Below are 20,875 nucleotides of genomic sequence, written 5' to 3'. Positions count from 1 at the left end.
TCTTAACATGTAAAATATGGATAATTATTCCTTAGTAATTATTCCTATCTTACAAGCTTGCTAGGAGTATCAAAATAGGTAAAATGTTTAAATTATTCAGGAGATATTAAATTATTGTGTAAATGTCAAATGAGAGAACCTTTGTAGGCATGTCATTAGATGTTCTCTTTACACATCTTCCATTACTCTAGTCAGGGGTCCTCAAACTTTTTAAACAGGGGGCCAGTTCACTGTCCCTCAGACTGTTGGAGGGCCGGACTGTAGTAAAAACAAAAACTTTGTTTTGTGGGCCTTTAAATAAAGAAACTTAATAGTCCTGGGTGAGGGGGATAATCATCCTCAGCTGCCGCATCTGGCCCACGGGCCGCAGTTTGAGGACCCCTTATGACACATAGGCTACTGCCAATGTCTTTGGAAACCTTGAGGAAGAACCCTCTTCCATGTAAAAAATTAACTCAATAATAAAAATAATCCTTTGTAACACAAACAGGTACTGAATAACCACTTACTCTGGCCCTACCACTGTTTTACATACCATGGATTATGCAGCTATCAGAGCTAACTAACAGGCTCATTTGGGAGTCTAGACTAATGGGAATAGAAACTGACATCAGAAGAAGCAATTCTCAATGAAGGGCTAAATTTCCTAGTATAGACTATATTGATTATAAAAGTTCAAAGAATAAGATTAGTGAAAGGGCAGAAATAAAGTTAATTTATATATCTATCCTTTCTCTAAACTTCCCTAATTTTTTGAGAACACCATCTCTCCAGTTACTAAGACTCATACTATTTAAATAATCCTTAACTCTTCCTTCATGGTTAATTATTTGCCAAGTCTTACAACAATGTCCACATCTGTCTCCACTCACCTGCTTACCATGCTAGTTAAGTTCATCCCATCATCCCTGAACTATTACAATTATTTCTAAATTGGTCTCCCTGTCTCTAGGTGTGTTTGGGCATGGTACACATTGAGGATAGAGGAGAGGAAGAATAGAGAGATGGAAGAGCCATCATAACAGAACTTTATATACAAAAGGTGTTAAACAAACAGCAAATATTTATTAAGTGCTTTGGCAGCTACATGGAACAATGGATAGAGTGCTGGGCATGGAGTCAGGAAGATATGAATTCAAATCTAGCCAACTAATTACCAGACCCTGAACAAGTCACTTAATTCTGTTTGCCTCAGTTTTCTTAGCTGTAAAATTACCTAGCTTGGGTACCACCCAAGAAAAGCCCCAAAATGGGATCATGAAAAGGTGAACATGGCTGAAACGATTCAAGAGCAATAAAGATGTCAAGCACTGTGCTAAATATTAGGAACACACACACACACACACACACACACACACACACACAAACCATACACTCACAGAGACCCAGCTCCCAGTCTTTCCCATTAGGGAAAGAACAGGAATACAACTTTAAAATAAATATAACATATTGACAGAATGAATTGGAGATAATTAGCATAAGGAAGATATTGGCATTAAAGGGAGCAGGAAAGGTTTCTAATAGACGATTTAAAGGAATTGAAAAACCAGAGGTGAGGAATGAGAGAGAGGAGAGAGAGAGAGTATGAACAGTAAATGAAAATGCTTAGAGTGTGGAAGTGGTTTGACTTGTGCCAGGAACAATGAGGAGGCCAGTGTCACTCTATGGAAGAAGATGTGTGTGGAAGAGGGGAGGGTTTAGTGGGATTGGAGAACAGGAGGTGGCTTAAGGTGTAAGAACACTAGAAGAATAACTAGGTTAAGAAATTGTGTGTTTAATCTTGGAAGTGGTAGGGAGTCACTGAACTTTATTGAATAGAAAGGTGTACAGAATGGTCAGATCTGTGAAGTTTGATAAGTGCTTGTCCTAGCTCTGTAATCCTGGGGAAGTCATTAAACCTGATTGTCTCAACAAAAAAGAAAAATTGCTTACCAAGAACCTATTGTGTGAAGCCCCTGGTGCTAGCTGGGTGCTAGCTGCAATTTCAGAGAGGTTACATGACTGGATCTTGGTCAAACATCAATGAAGCATCATAAGTCTCAGGATCTATAGATTGCTTCTAAGTGTAAATTTACACAGGTAATATATATGTACAAATACATGCATACACATATGTGTGTTTATATATTGTATATATAAAATGAATGCTCAGTCCTACCCCTTTATTTCTCCTTATTTTGCTCATGTTTTGGAAAATATTGGAATATGTGGTTATTGGATGTATTTCTTGATTCCTCCAATGGTTACTGGCTTCTCTCCTCAAATACTTTGTATTTAACTGCTTTGTATAAGTTGTATTTCTTTATGCTGTAGATGTTTATATAATTGCAAACCGTTTCCTCTCCATTAAAATAGAAATTCATTGATGCTTGCTATGTTCCCAATGCCTAGTACAATTCCTGGCACAAAATAGGTACTTAAATTAAATACTTTATTGCCGGACACAGCGCTGAGATATGAGAATACAAATATTGAAAAGAGTAGTCCCTTCCTCAGGAATCTTGTTCAGACAAAAGAGGTGGAGAATACATCTTGTGTATCAATGAACTTTCCCAGTTTGCTTTTAAATCCTGTAACAAGATACTCCACGGGCACGTATGCTTTCTATGCTCTAGTGTGTATGTGAAAATGGAAATTTCTTAAATATATCTTTCTAGGAATAACCCAAAAATGTATGGCAAGACATTTGCCAAGCTCTGGTTCATTCTGTTTATTTTATTCTATTGCAGATGCATTGTGAGAGGTTTATCTGTATCCTGAGAATAATTGGAACTACCCTTTTTGGAGTCTCCCTCCTCCTGGGGATCACAGCTGCTTATATTGTTGGCTACCAGTTTTTCCAAACAGAAAATTATTACTTCTCTTTTGGACTGTATGGTGCTTTCTTAGCTTCACATCTTATCATCCAAAGCCTATTTGCCTTTCTAGAGCACAGGAAAATGAGAAGATCACTAGAAACTCCTATTAAATTGAACAAATCTGTGGCTCTTTGCATTGCTGCATACCAAGAAGACCCTGATTACTTAAGAAAATGTTTACTTTCTGTGAAAAGGCTAACCTATCCTGGGATTAAGGTGGTCATGGTCATTGATGGCAATTCAGACGATGACCTGTATATGCTGGAGATCTTCAGAGACGTCATGGGCAGGGACACTGCGGCCACTTACATCTGGAAGAATAACTTTCACACAAAGGGCCCTGGTGAGACGGATGAGTCACATAAAGAGAGCTCACAGTACATAACCCAACTGGTTTTGTCCAACAAAAGTGTTTGCATCATGCAAAAATGGGGTGGAAAAAGAGAAGTAATGTACACAGCATTCAAAGCACTGGGGAGGAGTGTGGATTATGTGCAGGTACGTCTTCTAGACTCATTCCAATGCAAACATCCATTTAAATAAAGCCACTTTTGTATCTCTCCTGCAGTATGCTATAGACCATCCTAGGGCCTTCTGAACACAGTGTTTCTTTCAGTATGTTTGAAAACAGCACGACTGTTGAAAGCATGTTTAAAAAAAAAAAAAAAAAACTACTGCAAAGCTGTTAGAAAGTATCTATGAAAATCCTTCATTTGTGCCATATGATTGGTTAGAAATCAAGACTATTTTGAACACGAGACCTTTTTTCTGTCACTCCCTCCTTTTCCCCGCCCTCTCTCTTTAGCCAAGTCAAATCCAAGGTCATTTTCCACAACTTTTCAAAACCTCCAGCCCTCTAAGCAAATAGTCTCTTATACTGGCTGCCCCTGGTACAAAGCTATTAGGATTCTGTTCTATTCCACCAGCCAGCCAAAAAGGAAGGCACTGTGTGGCCTTTAAAAACATTTTCCACAAAGATGAGTGAGATAGAGGAGGGTGCAATTTAGAGACTGGGACAGGGGGAGAAACAGAGCAGATGAAAAGAAAGGAAAAAAAAAAAGAAGAAAAACACCCATTTGCAAAAAGCCAAAATGGTGTTTACTTCATCCTAATAACAGCATTACCTCATTCCCAACAGCCTGACCTTTGAAAACTTTCATGATGAGATTCATGTCCACACAAATAATTACCCCATGTCCTTTATTATTCCCTGAGCATACACTGTAGGGTGGGATCCCTCCATCTGTACATCAGTCCTTATCTCTTACTAGAACTTTTACTGGGTATTGTCATAAATGTCCTTATATGATGATGAAGATATCTCATGAATTTTCAAATGTTAGTTTTTCCTAGATTTTAAAAATAAGAACAGAGAAAAGTTCTTGCAAAGTAAAAATTAACAGGACTATTTCTCTGCTGTCATTTCCTTTATTTTTATTTATTTAGTTTTACAATACCATTAATGTCTTTTGTTTTTATATTCATTTTGGGCCTTACTAACCTACCCACCTTCCCAGTGAGCCTTCCCTAATAACAAGAAACCAGTGGACCCAGAAACTTGCCCTGACCATGTATATAATCATCTACATCTATATTCTAACCTTCCACCCCAACTAGGAAGAAGAGATCCATAGCTTTCCTTTAGGGTCAATATTGGTCATTGTAATTAAATTGCATTTCATTTTTTTAAGTGTTGTCTTTTAAATTATTGTATTTATGTTTTCTCCTGGTTCTGCAATAGTTTATATAGATCTGCCCATGAGTCTTTGAATTTTTCATATTCCTTTTTTTCTTATTGTTCTTGTTGAATTGTGTCACTGCAGGATGGTTTATCATTTTCTTCTTCAGCTCATTTTACAGATGAGTAAACTGAGGAAAACAGGCTTAAATGACTTGCTCAGGGTGATACAGCTATTAAGTATCTGAGGCTGTATTTGAACTCAAAAAGAGGAATCTTCTTGGCTTCAGGTCAAGCACTCTTTAACTATTATACTACATACATACCTCCTAATAAATTCTTTTTTAGAATTTTATAATTGAAATTAATTAGCAATTAATTTTATTACAATTAATAGTTATAGTAGTTACAGTTGGTTAATAATATAAGTGGCTATAATATACCAATAAATAGGTACCCACTTTGTATCTAGTTCTTTGCTGTCACAAAAGATGCTTAACATACCTATCTTGAAATGTATGATGTTTTGGATTAAAACTTTTTTTTTTCCTGTCTGGCTTAACCCAATTCTCCTTTAAATAGTGATACTACTTTAAAGAGTAATAGAGCTATATCATATAGCTTGTCATCTTGAGGAGAAGAGAGGGAAAGAAATGGAAATCAAAATTTTATAAAAGTAAATGTAAAAAAAATTAAAAACAAAAGAAACAAAAAAAGATATTAGATAGTACCGACATTTTTGATAATTCTATAAAAGACCTGTTCATTTCTCTCCAAGGTAGCTTGATTAACAACATGATATAGAGGAAAGCCTAGGGCTCAGGTGATCTGATTCAGTAGAACTCAATATCTGAGACTCAAGTAACTTCACTGGGTTCTATCATTATATAGGTTTAGTCACTTGATGCCTCAGTTTCTTTCTTTTTAAGACAGGAGATTTGGATACCTAGGTAGCAGAGAGGAGAATGTTGGACTTGGCCAGGACATCCTGAGTCCAAATCCTGTCTCAGTCTTCTCATCTATAAAATGTTGATAATATCACTAATCCGACAGGGCATTATGAAGATCTAATGAGAAAAATACATGAAGAGCTTTGCAAACTTTAAAGTACATTATAAATGCTAGCTCATTTTAGATGGCTTTGAGAAGTTTGGGAAATTTGACTAAGTGATTCAAACTTCTTAATTCGTGTCGTTATTGTTCATTTTGTTCCAATTGTGTCCAAATCTTTGTGATCCTATTTGTGGTTTTATTGCCAAAGAAAACACTAGAGTAATTTGTCATTTCTTTTTTCAATTCATTTTGCAGATGAGGAAATTGAGGCAAAGAGTTAAGTTACTTCTCTAAGGTCATACAACTAGTCAGTGCCTGAGACTAGAGTTCTGGTATTCCTGACTCCAGGCTTGGTGCAAATACTTCCTAGTTTTACCTTCTTTGAAACATCATAAGAAAGTTTTCTCCTACTTTCTTTCCTTGCTCATTCTTGTCAAATATTATGATATGTGTAACTTTCACAGGAAAATAAGGACTGTCACCACAATATATTTAAGTACAATATTAATAGTAATTGTAATTAATAGTAATAGTAAGAGCAATATTATAATAATTCTTATTTCTGTAGTGAATTAAGGTTTAATTAAATACAATCTTTACAAACACCACTGTGAGGTATCATTATTCCCATTTTTCAGATGAAGAAACTGAGGCTTATAAAAGTAATTTTCCTTTTAGAGGATATGATTTGCCCATGGGTGTGTAGCTTATTAGTATTAAAGTTCTAATAATCTATGAAGTCGCCCTGTAGGGAACAGGACAAAATGACATTTTCCTCTGCTTTTAACTCTAGCTAAATCTTATAGGAGTGATTCCTAACTGCTTTAGGCAGTTCTTATTTTCATTGGAACTTCTCCTCTTATAATTTTGACTTTGGATTTTGCTTGTATCCTTGACAACCTACACTGTGCCTGTCCAGGAAAAAAAAATACAAACTTTTGAAAACGTGAAAGGGCTGATTTTCTGCTAAGGCAGTGATCAGACTTGGGAATAACAGAACTGGGGCCCTGACCATTGTGACATAATCAACCTGGCTAAGTTAATGCTTTCTTTTGAAACAGCAGGATATTTTTTTTAAATGAAATTGAAATAATAATGTTGACGATGATATGTGTATGACTATATATGTGTGTGTGTGTGTGTGTGTGTGTGTGTGTGTGTGTGTGTATGCTAGATTCAGAGCTCTAATTTCTTTCTGTAGGAAATTTCCCATAAGAGAATCTTGTTTATCAAAACAAATCAGTGTCTCTTCTCAAACTTATGGTTGTTTCATGTATTAAGAATAAAGTGACTTGCCTCGGGCGTCACAAGGAATATGTGTCAGAGTCAGAACTTAACCTTCATCTACCTAGAGAAGCAGCTAAGTGGGATTGTGAATAGAGAATTAGATTGATTTAGGAAGATCTGAATTCAAATCTGACCTCAGACACCGTGCCTCATTCTTAAAATTACATGAATTGTGATTCAAGCCTAACTCCTTAATTCCAATTCTAATTTTCACTACATTGATCTCAAATTGGTACTCTAAGAAAACAAAAAGATATACTTGACGGTGAATAGTAATCAAGCTCTTTCCCATGAGCTACCCAGATTTGCCTTAGATTATATTTAGAGATGTTTTCCAACAGACTGTCTAATATGATTTAAAACAAGGTAACAGACTGACTCTTAAATGTTCCTTTTGATGCTTAAAGTATTACATTAAAATTGTTACATTATTAAATATCGAATCTATAAGGGTGAGGAAGAGGGACTGGCTTTATAATTTCATAGGTTATAGAGAATTTCCAAGTGAGGAAACTCTATATGCTTATGAAGATTGGACCTTCCCTATAACTTATAGTCTTAGAGAAAGTTGTCTTAGATGAGAGGTTAAGTAACAGGATCTCATAGTGTCAGAGATGGGACTTGATTGCAGGGTTTATACCTAGAAAACATTAAATGAATGCTTATTGAATACTTGACTTAATCTAGTCTTCCTGTCTTTGAGAACAGCTCTTCTGTCCAATTCACTAAGCTCCTCCTCATAGATAAAAACTAAATCACCACCAGGATGTATTGCAGAGAACTTTGAGGGATTCCCCACTCCAATGGCTCTAGTATATGTCTTAGGTATTCACAGGTAGCAAAGGTCTAGATGAGAATAGATTAAGTATGAAGGAGTCATTTTGGTAGTTTTACAATTCTATCCATTCCAGAATTCTTGGAAGAAAATCAGACTTCAAACCTCAAAATATTCATGATGTTTTAATTAGTGCACAGTTTGAGGGATATCTCTTAAAATTACCTCTGTCTTAAAATCCACCTGTTTGTTTATTTTTCCCCTAACTCCCCTTTATACTACTTCATGCCTTTAGAAAATTTGAGGATAAGCAAAATCATGGGGAAACAGTTAAAGTAGAAGGTTGTAAAGGGATTCATGTTTCTGGATAGGGTCAGAGCAAATAAATTTTACAGGCTCCAATATCCTTCAATTTTGAAATAGGATAAGAGCTCTGAGGAAGGACAAGCTACATAAGGAGTTGTCCTGATTGTAACCTTAGGCAAGGAGTCAGTCACTTAGGTTTCTAGAAGGGCCTTAGTTTTTTTCTCATCTGTAAAAGGAGGGAGTTGTACAAGATGATGTCCAAAGTTCTTTGCAGATTTAATATTCTAGGACTCAGTGGTATAAAAACCAACCAAACAACTTGGTGATTCTTTTGTGCTACTATCTCTTTATAAATACTTAGTCATATTGTTTCATCTCTAATGGTCTTTTGCACTATCTCTTCTACATGCTTGGAATGTTGTTCTTCCTTTCAATTGTTGATTCTTAGAATGTTGGGTGGCTTCCTTTAGGACTCAGCTCAAGAGCCATCTTCTCTAGGACACCTTTCCTGGTCTTCTCAGCTACTAGTGCAACTCCCTAATAATACTGCTAGCATTTATATGTATGTGTTCATTTATTTTGCAATTAAGACTTTTTTTTCAATTACCTGTAAATATAGTTTTCAATATTCATCTTAGTAGGGTTTTGAGTTCCATTTTTTCCCCTCCTTTCTTTATTTCCTTCCCTTATCCCCAAGATAGCAAGCAATTTGATATATGTTGTACATATATTATCATTGTAAATATATTTCTACATTAGTCATGTTGTAAAAAAACAAATAAACAAAAGAATCTTAATTGAGGACAGTCCTGTTATGCCCACAGGAAGGCCCTCTTTCTACTTTTTAATAGATTTATTTGTTGGGAGTTTTTTCCCTTATATGGAGTTGAAATCTACCTCCCTCTAATTATGACCCAGTACCCTTAATTCTGTCCTCTGGAGCTGAACAGAATGTCACCTCCCTTTAGCCTCACACATAAAAGGCACTTCATAATTATTTGTTAGATTTCAATTTATCTCTATCTATACATATAATTTATTTAAATATGAAATTTGTTTACTTTATAAAAATTTAAAGCTTGACAGCAGAGTGTTAACAGTCAGAGTTGTATTAGTGACTATGATCAAGGATTAATTTCCCTGTCTAGCCTGAGGTTAGGTGACCTTACTTGGCCAGGGTTAAGATATAAGGTGAAAGTCGAGATATTTGGTTCTAGGACATCACAAATAATCATCCTGACTGTGGAGCAATGACAGAAGGTTGCGTTGATTTATTTCCATCCTGTTTACTCAATGAAGTCAGTCAGGGTAATTCAGATTTCTCTTTACTCTGTTAGCTCTTATAGCCAACCCTTTGAAGTAATAGTAGAACGAGTATACCAGTCAGTCAGCCTGAAAAGATTTGGGTCTCAGGGCCTCACAGCTAGTCGCACAAATTATATTGTAGTAAAGTTTTTCATTTCAATCAATGGGTTCTTAGCCTAGGATTTATAATTTAAAATATTTTAAATTGTTTTTCAATATAATTGATCTAAAATGTGGGAAAAAGATGACCATGTGAGCTAAAAACAATCTCAGATGTGCCATTTTTAATTTTTAAGACAATAACTCAAAATCTATCTCCTCTTAGACAAGAGTGGAGTATCAGCTGGATTAAAAAGAATAAGAAAAAGTTAAATGTTCAGCTATATTCAACTCTGTGACCCTACTTTGGATTTTCTTGGCAGAGAGGCTGGTGTAGTTTACCATTTCCTTCTCTAGCTCATTTTTCAAATGAGAAAACTGAGGCAAACAGGCTTAAATGACTTGTTGAGGGTCATGAAGCTAGTAAGCATCTGAGACCAAATCTGAAGTTAGGAAAATGAGATTTACTGACTTAGACCTGCCACTCTACTACATGATGTAGCTGCCCTGTAAGAAAAAAAGTTATCAAATGTATTAACAGGGAAAATAATAGTTTGTGTTTGCCTTATTTTTTTTTATTTTAATGAAGAAGAGAAAAGTATTAATTAAGCACCTACTATGTACCTGGCCTGATGCTAAGTAAACATTTTACCAAAATTATCTCATTGATCCTTCCAACAATCCTGTGAGGCAGGTGCTTATTATCATCCCCTTGTGCAGTTAAAGAAATTAGAGAAGCCATCCATTAAGGGTTACATAGCTAGTAAATGTCTAAAACTAGGTCTAAAATAACATCTCCCTGACTCAATGCCCACTACTCAGTGCCCATCTACTATACTATTTGATTCCTAAATAGAAATTTAACTGCATTTGTGCTGAACAGGATATAGTCTTTTCTTTCCTAATTTCTTCTTTCCTGTTTTTAAATTATGGGAATATAGAATAAAGTCATAATAAGAGAACATCATAAGAACACAATGTAGAAATTTAACAATATCCAAGGTCAGGTGTCAAATGTAGGCTGCAAGACTCCTGATGGAAGCCCAAAATAGATTAAACTGTAATTTATTTAATTAGTACTTTACAAAATGAGAATACAACAAAACAAAATCATATTTTAAAATTGTCAGTATGCTGCTTGTAGAATTCTTTGTGTATAGTTTAGCCATCACTTTTTCTATCTGACTTTGATACCACTCTTCAAGGGCAGCTAAGTAGCCCAGTGGATAGAGCCCTGGCGCTGTAGTCACAGGACCTGAGTTCAAATGCAGTCTCAGGAATAAATTAGTTGTGTAACCCTAATGAAGTTACTTAACCAATCTGTTTGTTCCAGTTTTCTTATCTGTAAGAAAAATAAAGGCAAATCTCGTCAGACAAGAGAATTTCAGATGGAGTCACAGAGAACCAAATGGCACTGAAACAACCAAAAAAAATTATTGTGGGCAAAATTGGAACCCAATTTTTCTTGATCCCAAACCCTTTGCTCTCCCTATTATGTAAACCCCACTGGATTTATTAGGCTGGTTATTTTCTGATTATTTAAAAAAAACTCAATATAACCAGTAAGACTTTATTAAAAAGGGAATGCTAAGGGTCAAATGGTTTTGCTCAGTAGTATCGTGGTCAGAAGCCTTGATTTCAAACTCAGACTTTGGCAATTACTTGCTTCCTATGTGAATTGGAACTAAGTTAATCTATAAGCCTCAGTTTCCTCATCTATCAAATGAAGCAATTGAATTATTTTGGATATGTCATAAGGCTAGACATCATCCCCATGCACTGGAATAAGATTAAAATATGATTGGAATTTTTTAACAAAATAAAAATTACAATATAATATAGTATTAGTCGTGACTTTTCTAAGTCTATAAGAATCCATTTGTAACTACAAGGATCCATGTCAATTTGAGTTTGATACCAGTGGATGAGATATATCACAAAGGCCATTGATCACTTTGAATCGTATGAAATTTTAGATATATTTTGATTATTTCCATGCTTCAAGTACACAAGCCTTATCCTACTCTATAAGATAGTAGATTCTTTAAGGTAGATTCTTTAAGGACAGCCCTCTTTCCTCTGATTTCTTGTATCCCCTAAGATACCAAATGCTGAATAGATATTAAGTACTGAATGATTTTGACTTTTTAAAAGTCAAATAAAATTCCCTATATAGAGAAGGTCAGGTTTTTTGTTTTGTTTTTTCCCTAAACAGCTAGTGTTGCCAATTTTTTCCCTTTATACTTGCCCAGTGCCATACATCTTCAGTTTGTTAAAGAAGGTGATAAATATAAATTTGGAGTTTTCTAGGGCAAGAGTCTCAGGCCCATAGCAATCACTCTTTCTGAGAAATTATCATGAGAATTGACATTAGGATATCTGGGTTTCAAATCTTACTTTCTGTGTAACTTTCATTTTGTCAATTCATTTTTTGAGCTTCAGTTTCTTGATCTGTAAAATGGGGAAAATAACAAAAGAACTACTGACCTCACAAAAGCTAAATAAATCCAAGTAATTATTTGGTAGGCTCTGTAATGAGATTAAAGGCTTTAGGTGGGAGTGGGATGAATAAAAAAATTAGTTCTGGGAGGTGAACACAAACATGTGAGTTGAGTTTAAAGCAACTAGTATAAAATCTGAGATTTTGAGCAGCTTCTTCCAATGTCCCAGATCTCTTAGTGGCAAACTCTTTCCCAGGGGATTTTTGACAGTTTTACTTTTCAGTTATGGCTGAAAAAGTCATGAGAACAGTCTTTCTCACAGAATTTTTGGCACTCTGCTTTTGGAAATTGGGAGGAGGTTGGGGATATTCAACATTTTAGAACCTCATAGATTTCCTTCAAGTTTAGCTTTTTATAAGAGGCAGTTTTAACTTGCTCACATTCACGAACTTTTATGGCAATTTGAACATTAATTTTAGATTGCTCTTTCCTGTTGTCCTTAGTCTTATTTTAGCTCAATTTTACCTTTCCTGACTTAAGTCAATACCAGTGGGTGTGTCACTAATGCATCCAGATGCTGGATTCTGAAGGTGGTTTTGGAAATATGCCTTCACCTTTTGCTGCCCTCCTCTTAGGCCTTCTGCCCAGGTTGTAGCACTGTGCGTGACCAGTGACTGACACCCCTTGAAAGGGGTGGGCAATCTAGCTTGGGGAAAACCACCTGGGCCTAAAATGTTTAGAATGCCAACTTAGGTATAAGACATCCTTGAAATTTTGTTACTAGCAATCATGTTAGAGTTCCCAATCTAAAATATTGTCTATCTTTAATTTCTCTATTCTAAAATCAGAGAGTACAAGGAAACCTGTCATCCATCCAAATGTAGAACCAAACCACTCTTTTAAGTAGTTCTCATATTTGAACATGTGCATTTATTCCCAAAATAGATAACTCATTTTATGAAAGGATTCATCATGAAATATTTATTGATTTAAAATGCTATTTATAATTTTAAAAATATATATATATATATATATATATATATATAAAGGGAAGAGCAGTTACATATACATATATATATTTAGCTGTTCCTATGTGCATTCATATATATATATGTTATTTTTGTATAAACATACACACATAAACTCAGGTATATATTCTAATTATGCATAGATTCATGCACATATACACTTTATATATATATATATATATATATGTATATATATATATATATATATATATATATACATATATATATATATATAATATGTTTGTATATTCTTTCCATCCACAAATTCTATACACATGCATATGTATATATGTATATCCTCGAAACAATATTTAAATATATGTATGTATATATGTATGTGTGTATGAGTGTATGTGTGTATGATATCCCCTTACTTTAAAACTATATATCTTTAAATATGAGCTACCAAACTGAGGAGGGGAAAGAAACACAAACTTGCTTATTCTTCATCTATCCTTTTCATACACATACATTTTATATCTATATACATATACACAAATTGCATGTATAATATTATATATTGTATATAAATATTATAATACTTTATATACACAAATTTTATTATATTGTATAATTTGAGATTTGTTACAGGAGCTACCTATCATGTGGCTACTGGATATCTAATTATGACCAGAAGAATAGATTTCCTTCATGTGAGAGGATGATAATGATACAAGCACACTTAAGGCAGTTGCATTCTCTGACCTCTCTCCTCTTCCCTCTTGCCTCCTATTTATTTCATTCCTAATTCACAAGCAACAGCTACATCAGTAAAAGCTGTTTTGCAATTCTTTCAAGTGTGTTATGATACAGAGCTGTGAGGATTTTGGGAGAATCGACCTGCCTCTTCACACTTAGGCATAGTTCTTAACAAGTAGTGGGAATTATTTAAAGGAATTATATAATATATACAGCATATATATTATATATATTTTTTCATTATATAGACATATAGACACATATATACATGCATACATACATACATATCCACATATTGGTAATCATGAATTGGAACAAGACAGGTTTTCAGGTTTCCCCTCCTCAGATATAGGGCTTGTGTTTGAAGAGATTGTTTATAAGGTAGAGATATCTTGTTTTTGCTTTTTTCCATTAGAATACAATTTTCTAATTCCCCACTATAGCCTTCTTTATATTCACAAAACTATTTGAGGCATTGTTAAGAATAGAACTTTTGTATTAAAATCAGTTTCTAAAATCATAAATATTTATAAAGTACCTGTCATGTGGCCAGACAGAAACATTAGGCTGGATGCTTGAGAAACCTGATATACTTAGATTACTAAGTCATTTTCCATCTGAACAGTCAGAAGAACTGAGACTTTTAGGGACATTTTTGGAACATCAGTGTCTCAGTTTCCTTAAAATGACAGATACTTGTTTTCATATTAGGAGATTAACTAGGAATCCAAAGGATAGCACTAAAGTAGGTAGGACATTATGAGATTTGAACAATAACATTCATCTTCTAACCAGAATAGACTTATTTGCTGACCTGTCAAACATGTTTTTCTTTTGAGTGACACTTGAACCAGTCAATATATTTAGAAGCATTTTCCCTGTTACTATGTACTAAAGAAAATGGAGCAAACTCCACTATTGTATTTCACATATTCTTTTCTATCTGCACATGTGTTTTGCCCCTTCTGGGCCTTCATAAGAACTTGCAGAATGTCCCCAGAAGTTATTTCAACACAGATAACAGCATCCTAAGTCATTTCAAAATTCCAGCCATCCCATCCAGCAGATCTCTAAATACATTACCTTCTGGAAAACAAGAGGGTTTTTGAGATGCCAAAGTTATGGCATCCAAAATCTTAGCAGGAAGCTTGAAAATAGTAAGGGAAAATATGTAATATCAAAGTACAAATGAGCCCGAGCTCTTGTCTTTGGATATTTTTCCAAGTTTCCTTCTCTCCATTCATCCTTCTTTCTATTGTCAGGTATGTGATTCAGATACCATGCTTGACCCAGCCTCATCTGTGGAAATGGTCAAGGTCTTGGAGGAAGACCCTATGGTTGGAGGTGTTGGTGGAGATGTGCAGGTACTATAACTGATATTTGACTTGAATAAAACAAGATTATACTATAGCATATACTTTCTAGATCCCTTAAAATATCTGAAATTGAGGGTTTTTTTTTGGAATTTCATGGATCATTTCTTAAACATTCCATATTTAAAGAGAAATTTCTTAGTATAAATGTATACTAATTGTTCCAAAATGAGAGATAGCATGACATGGTGGATAAAAGGCCAGCCTTGAATACAAGAAGACAGAGTTCAAGGATGATCTTTGAAAAGTATTAGTTGTGTGACTCAGGGAAATTATTTAATCTCTTAATCCCTAGGCAACTTGCCAAGATTCTTAGCTTACAGAAGAGTTGCCACACTAATTGTGGAAGAGGTTTCCACACCAGAAATTACCACATCATTGAAACCAATGCTTAAAATAATTTTATGCAGTTCCATAAAGGCTGCCTGTAGGAAGCTAAGAAGTTGATTGTGTATGTGTATATACACATATGTATATATACATACATACATAAATATATGTATTTGTTTTAAGCTTTTTATTATATACCTATAATTAGCAGATATTTTAAACATGAAAACAAGAAAATAGTACATGTAATTCAATTTGTAAAAATACATATATTGAATTCAATCAGGTGGCAATAAACAACAACTAATCCATTACCAGTGTTTTCAAATTTCCAAATTTATATGTATGTGTATATATATATATATATATATATATATTTTTTTTTTTACGTACATCTACATATTTTATATTGTTTGTGTCCCCTTTTGAATTACTTTCCATATCTTTCACAATGTTTTACATACTGGCTCCACAAAAAAATTATGTCCCATCACTTTAATAAGTAACTACTATTAATCAAAGCAGATCAGCACATCAGTCATTTCTGAAAAAATGCATTTTGCATGTGTAGGTCATGAAGATAGATAAGTGATAGTAAGTAGACATCTTGTATCCTTGTGCAAATGATGCTTTTAAGAGGAAAAAAAGTTTAATCTTTGCTAAAACAGAAATCCAAAAAAAAAAAAAAAGTAAGGCGTATATTCAAATGCCACACTAGAGATAAAGGGAAAAAAATAATAATGGGGGCTCCCATTATTTTGAGTAAGTTTTTTTTTCAGGATGGAGAAAAAAAAACATTAATAATGGATTTTAAAAGAGAAGGAAATACTCATGAGATAAAAAAATAAGAGGAAATCACTATTAGAAGAGTGGAAAAGAAAATGGCATATAAGGTAGAAGACAATAGTGAAAGAAAACAGTTGTTCTTTTTAGGGACAGAACAAAGGGCAAAAGAAGTGGTTGGAATGTGGCAGGGAGTGAGCAGTGGGAGAGCTCAAAAGGACCTTTGGGAAACTCAAATCAACAATGAAAGCATATAAGAAAGGAAATCTATAAGCTTATGGTGATAATAGAATGTCAAGTAAGACTCAGAAGAGAAAATAGAGGCAGTCAAATATCCACAAGGGAGAGAATCTATGATCCAAGCGAGGGATGAATGGAATGGATTTGACAGTCCTCTGAAACATTCTGCTCTAGTTGCTTTATCTTTAAAATACACAGTTATTTCAAGATCTTGCCTTTTTTGGGGAAACAGTTGTTTACATTGACAGTAAAAACCTGTGGGAGAAATGTGGGAGAGAGAAGGCATTTTAAGATAAGTTGGAAATTGGGCAGAGCTGGAGTGAATCAGGCTTCAAGTCTTCCATATTAAGCTATAAAGTTGAGGGAGAGAAGAATAAGAGACTAAAGATTGAACTCAGAAAAATCACAATTAAAAAAGATTATTAAAAGAACCATTTTTCAAAAGACGTCCTACTGTGATGTTGAAAAAAGCAAGAAAATCAGGAGAAGATATTAGCAAGAAACTTAGGAAGGAGGAAGTGAAAGACCTGTTGAACTCATCAGGGTTGAAGGTGGTAAGAAGGTACTCATTAGATTTAGACCTGGGTATTGGGCTTTACATATATTCCTTTTCAAACTGCTTAATCTCTCTTTTTTCTGATTGCAGATTTTAAACAAATATGATTCTTGGATCTCATTCCTTAGCAGCGTGAGATACTGGATGGCTTTTAACATAGAGAGAGCTTGTCAGTCCTATTTTGGCTGTGTGCAGTGCATCAGTGGACCCCTAGGAATGTACAGAAACTCTTTGCTTAATGAATTTGTAGAAGACTGGTACAATCAAGAATTCATGGGCAACCAATGTAGCTTTGGAGATGACAGACATCTGACTAACCGAGTACTAAGCCTGGGGTATGCCACAAAATATACTGCCAGATCTAAGTGCCTTACAGAAACCCCAATAGAATACCTGAGATGGCTGAACCAGCAGACCCGATGGAGCAAGTCATACTTTCGGGAGTGGCTGTACAATGCCATGTGGTTCCATAAACATCATTTGTGGATGACCTATGAAGCTGTTATCACTGGATTCTTTCCTTTCTTCCTCATTGCCACAGTTATCCAGCTCTTCTACAGAGGGAAAATTTGGAACATTCTCCTTTTTCTGTTGACTGTCCAGTTTGTGGGTCTCATCAAGGCTTCTTTTGCCAGCTGCCTAAGAGGGAATATCGTCATGGTTTTCATGTCCTTATATTCAGTATTGTACATGTCAAGTTTACTCCCCGCAAAAATTTTTGCCATTGCCACAATAAACAAGGCAGGGTGGGGCACATCAGGAAGGAAAACTATTGTTGTTAACTTCATTGGACTCATCCCAGTGTCCATTTGGTTTACAATCCTTCTGGGTGGTGTAATTTTCACCATTTACAGGGAGTCAAAAAAGGAATTTAGTGATTCTAAACAGACAGTTCTTATCATTGGTTCATTAGTCTATGCATGCTATTGGGTTATGCTATTGACTCTGTATGTGGTTCTCATCAGCAAGTGTGGCAGGCGGAAGAAGGAGCAACAATATGACATGGTGCTTGATGTATGAGCTTACTTTTCCTAAAGTTTGCAAACACACACACATACACACAACACTTTCGTCATCGTCTATAGGGACTGTAATGAACTGGGGGCATTGGGTAATGTCACCAAGGGAAATAATTCACTGCTGCTGGAACTTGAACATTCAATTTCTATGGGTTTATTTTGATTTTGCCAAAGTAAAATGATAAATCACACAAGGATAAACTCAGATTTAACCTGTTATTTCTACGAAAATGAGATGAATTCTTTGTTTATGCACTTTTTTCCTTATTGTGCATATGCCTGACAGTGTTTTGCCTCATATACCTCACTAGTCATGCTTATGTGGGTTCTTAAGCAAGAAAAGCATTGGAAATCTCAAGGAAAAGTTCTTTCAACTTTTACAACCTAATTTATGGACTGTTTTGATAGATTTTTTTTAAAAAAGATTTTTTTTTTAGAAAAGATCTTCTGTCTTAGTCTGCCAAATACAATGCCAAAGGATAATCTGAAAGCCCAATGGCTTGGCTGTATTTTTCTACTATTGTATTGTGTGTCTTTGTTTTGTACGATGACTTTTCCAACACAATTTTTGCATATTCCTCATTCTACTTTTCTGCCAAAACCCACCTGTACTCCTTTTAAAACAGATTTCAAAAGAATTCATGCTTAAAAAACAAAAAAAAAAACCAAAAAACAAAAAACAAACCTGCCCAAAATGTGAAGCTTTGTTGGCTGATGCTGTTCATGATAGAAAGAATAAAACGTTTCTCGCTGCCTTTTAAAATTGAATAGTTATTTCTATGAGAAGGCAATTTAAATTTCTGTCTTTTACCTTTGGATTTCCATTCTATTTCAAAAAAACCTAATAAAATTATCCAATTTTTATGAAGGAAAAAATCATATTTTTGTATGTATCCAAAAATATGTCATTTTAAATCAAGGCCAAAGGGGTAAGTAAGTGCAATTTTGTCATAACTGAATTAAAGGGAACACTGGTTCTCAAAAGCCAATGCTAGAGACACATCATTGCTCAAAATGGTGTGTTTTTGTGGGTTTAAAAATGCATAGGGGATAAAGTTTAATATCCTTTGGACCTACAGCTAATATCTACACAGACCAAGTAAAGTGATGAGCTAAAGTAATTATTTGGCTCCTGACATATCATATATTTTTCCAAACAGATAACTGTTTAATTTTCACTTGACTTTGCCTGTGTAGACAAAGGATAAAATCAGCCCCATTGGTCAAAATCAAAAAAGAGTTGGGCACAATATAGTGGTCTTGAAGCCTATCGTTCAATATCCTTTTGAATTCAAATCAGAAAATTTCCCTCCAAAAGTATTTGGTTATGGATTATACAAGATTACCTCAACTTTCCCTCTCTTGACATATCTACACAGTACAAGGAAAAGAGAAGGCTGGTACCTATTTCTTGAAACTGAGCATATAAAAAGCCAAACTGGATATTCTGGGTCCCCACCTTCTACAACCCCTAAAACACACACACACACACACACACCCCTCCACTTTGGCACCTCAGTTATCCAAAATGGTAACTAGCATTGCAAATCATTTCTTATATTTTGTGCTGTGTAGATTTGGGCTAAACACGTGTTTGGAACCCATAGACCAAGTAGCCATCCTTTGTATTATGACATTAAAAAGCCCTGTGGTAAAGCAGAAACCTTTGGGTGTTTTAATGAATTAGCCATCTTTTCTGCTTCTTTTTAATGTGGGCACCCACATGAAATTCTGTTCTAGAGAGCTGCACATGCTCACTGCCTTCTGGTTTGTCTTAATTCAAGGTTCACAATTATTTGAAAAACAATGCTCAATGAGCCTGTGAGAAAACAACACAGCCATTCAAAAATAAAACTAGATTAAAACTTGATTTTACCTTTTTAACTATTTATGTTCTAAATTAAGCTTTGATAACATTCAAATGTTAAATTCTTTCATTCTATAAAATGGTTGAATTAATTGCCTGTATTTATTTTAGCAATTATTCAATGTATTTCCAGTATAGGATGTATAGTAAAATTGATTCTTTTTGTAAATAAAATATTTTTGATAAAATTCTTTCTATTTTCTTTTTTCCCCTTGGGTTTGATTTAAGAGTGTGACTTTATGGCAAAGGGCAGAAAACTTATTGATGATTTAGGTCATCTTAAACTAGAAATTTACAACTTTATTAAATCTAGCTTTTGAGATGTCAAAATTGCCCATTTCAATTAATTATAAGTACTAATAACTTAGGGCATCTAAGTTACTGAGTTCCTCGGTTCAATTCTGGCCTCAGAAGTTAACTGGTTATGGGATCTTGGACAAATCACTTAGCCTTGTTTATCTCAGTTTCCTCATTTGTAAAAGGAGTTGGAATAAAATGGCAAACTGTTGCAGTATCTTTACCAAGAAAATCTGAAATGGTGTCACAAAGATTTGGGCAGGACTGAATAACAATACAATTTTCAACCTGGTTAATTAACTCCCACCCCTTCTTCCTTTTTTCTCTTTCCCCCTCTGTTCTCCTTTTAAAAACAGTTTTTGGAAAAAATATTATAACACAATAGATTTCACTTGAGGAGTGATTGACTATGGATTTGAATATTTTAAAGGTTAATTATACTCCCATTTCTTTACTACTTTTTCCTCTTCTCTTTTCATATGATTCTTTTCGCTTTCTATTATTAGACACTTCTATATCTTTCAGGATTTTAACCAGTCAACCAATGTGTATTGTGCTTATTCTGTATCTGGCATTATGCTAAGTTACAGGATTACAAAGAAAGGCAATAAGTTAAAACCTATCCTTAAAAAGCAGACATTCTAAAGGGGGAACAACATAGAAATGACTATGTACATAAAAGATATATAAAGTATACATAGAAGGCAATTCCCTAAAAGAGAAAGCAATGGAGTTTTTAAGCCTATGGAGGGAGGAGTGGGATAGGGAAGTGGGAAAGGTCTCCTGCAGGAGGTGATATGCAAGCTGAATTATGAAGGTAACCAGGGAAGCCGGAAGATGGAGGTGAAGTAAAATGCCGAGCAAAATATTGAGAATATGTT

General features: G+C 34.6%; 1 protein-coding gene across 1 annotated transcript; it reads left to right on the top strand.

Annotated features, from left to right (window-relative positions):
• Positions 1 to 2,729: 2,729 nt before the first annotated feature.
• Positions 2,730 to 18,593, top strand: HAS2 (hyaluronan synthase 2). Its single transcript, XM_051971033.1, has 3 exons — positions 2,730 to 3,356; positions 14,792 to 14,893; positions 16,902 to 18,593. The coding sequence occupies exons 1-3, from the start codon at positions 2,730 to 2,732 to the stop codon at positions 17,829 to 17,831; spliced, it is 1,659 nt and encodes a 552-aa protein (XP_051826993.1). The 3' UTR covers positions 17,832 to 18,593.
• The last annotated feature ends 2,282 nt before the right edge of the window (positions 18,594 to 20,875 follow it).

This window comes from Antechinus flavipes, chromosome 1 (assembly GCF_016432865.1).
Source record: "Antechinus flavipes isolate AdamAnt ecotype Samford, QLD, Australia chromosome 1, AdamAnt_v2, whole genome shotgun sequence".
NCBI lineage: Eukaryota > Metazoa > Chordata > Mammalia > Dasyuromorphia > Dasyuridae > Antechinus > Antechinus flavipes.
This window is presented reverse-complemented; position numbering and strand designations above follow the sequence as displayed.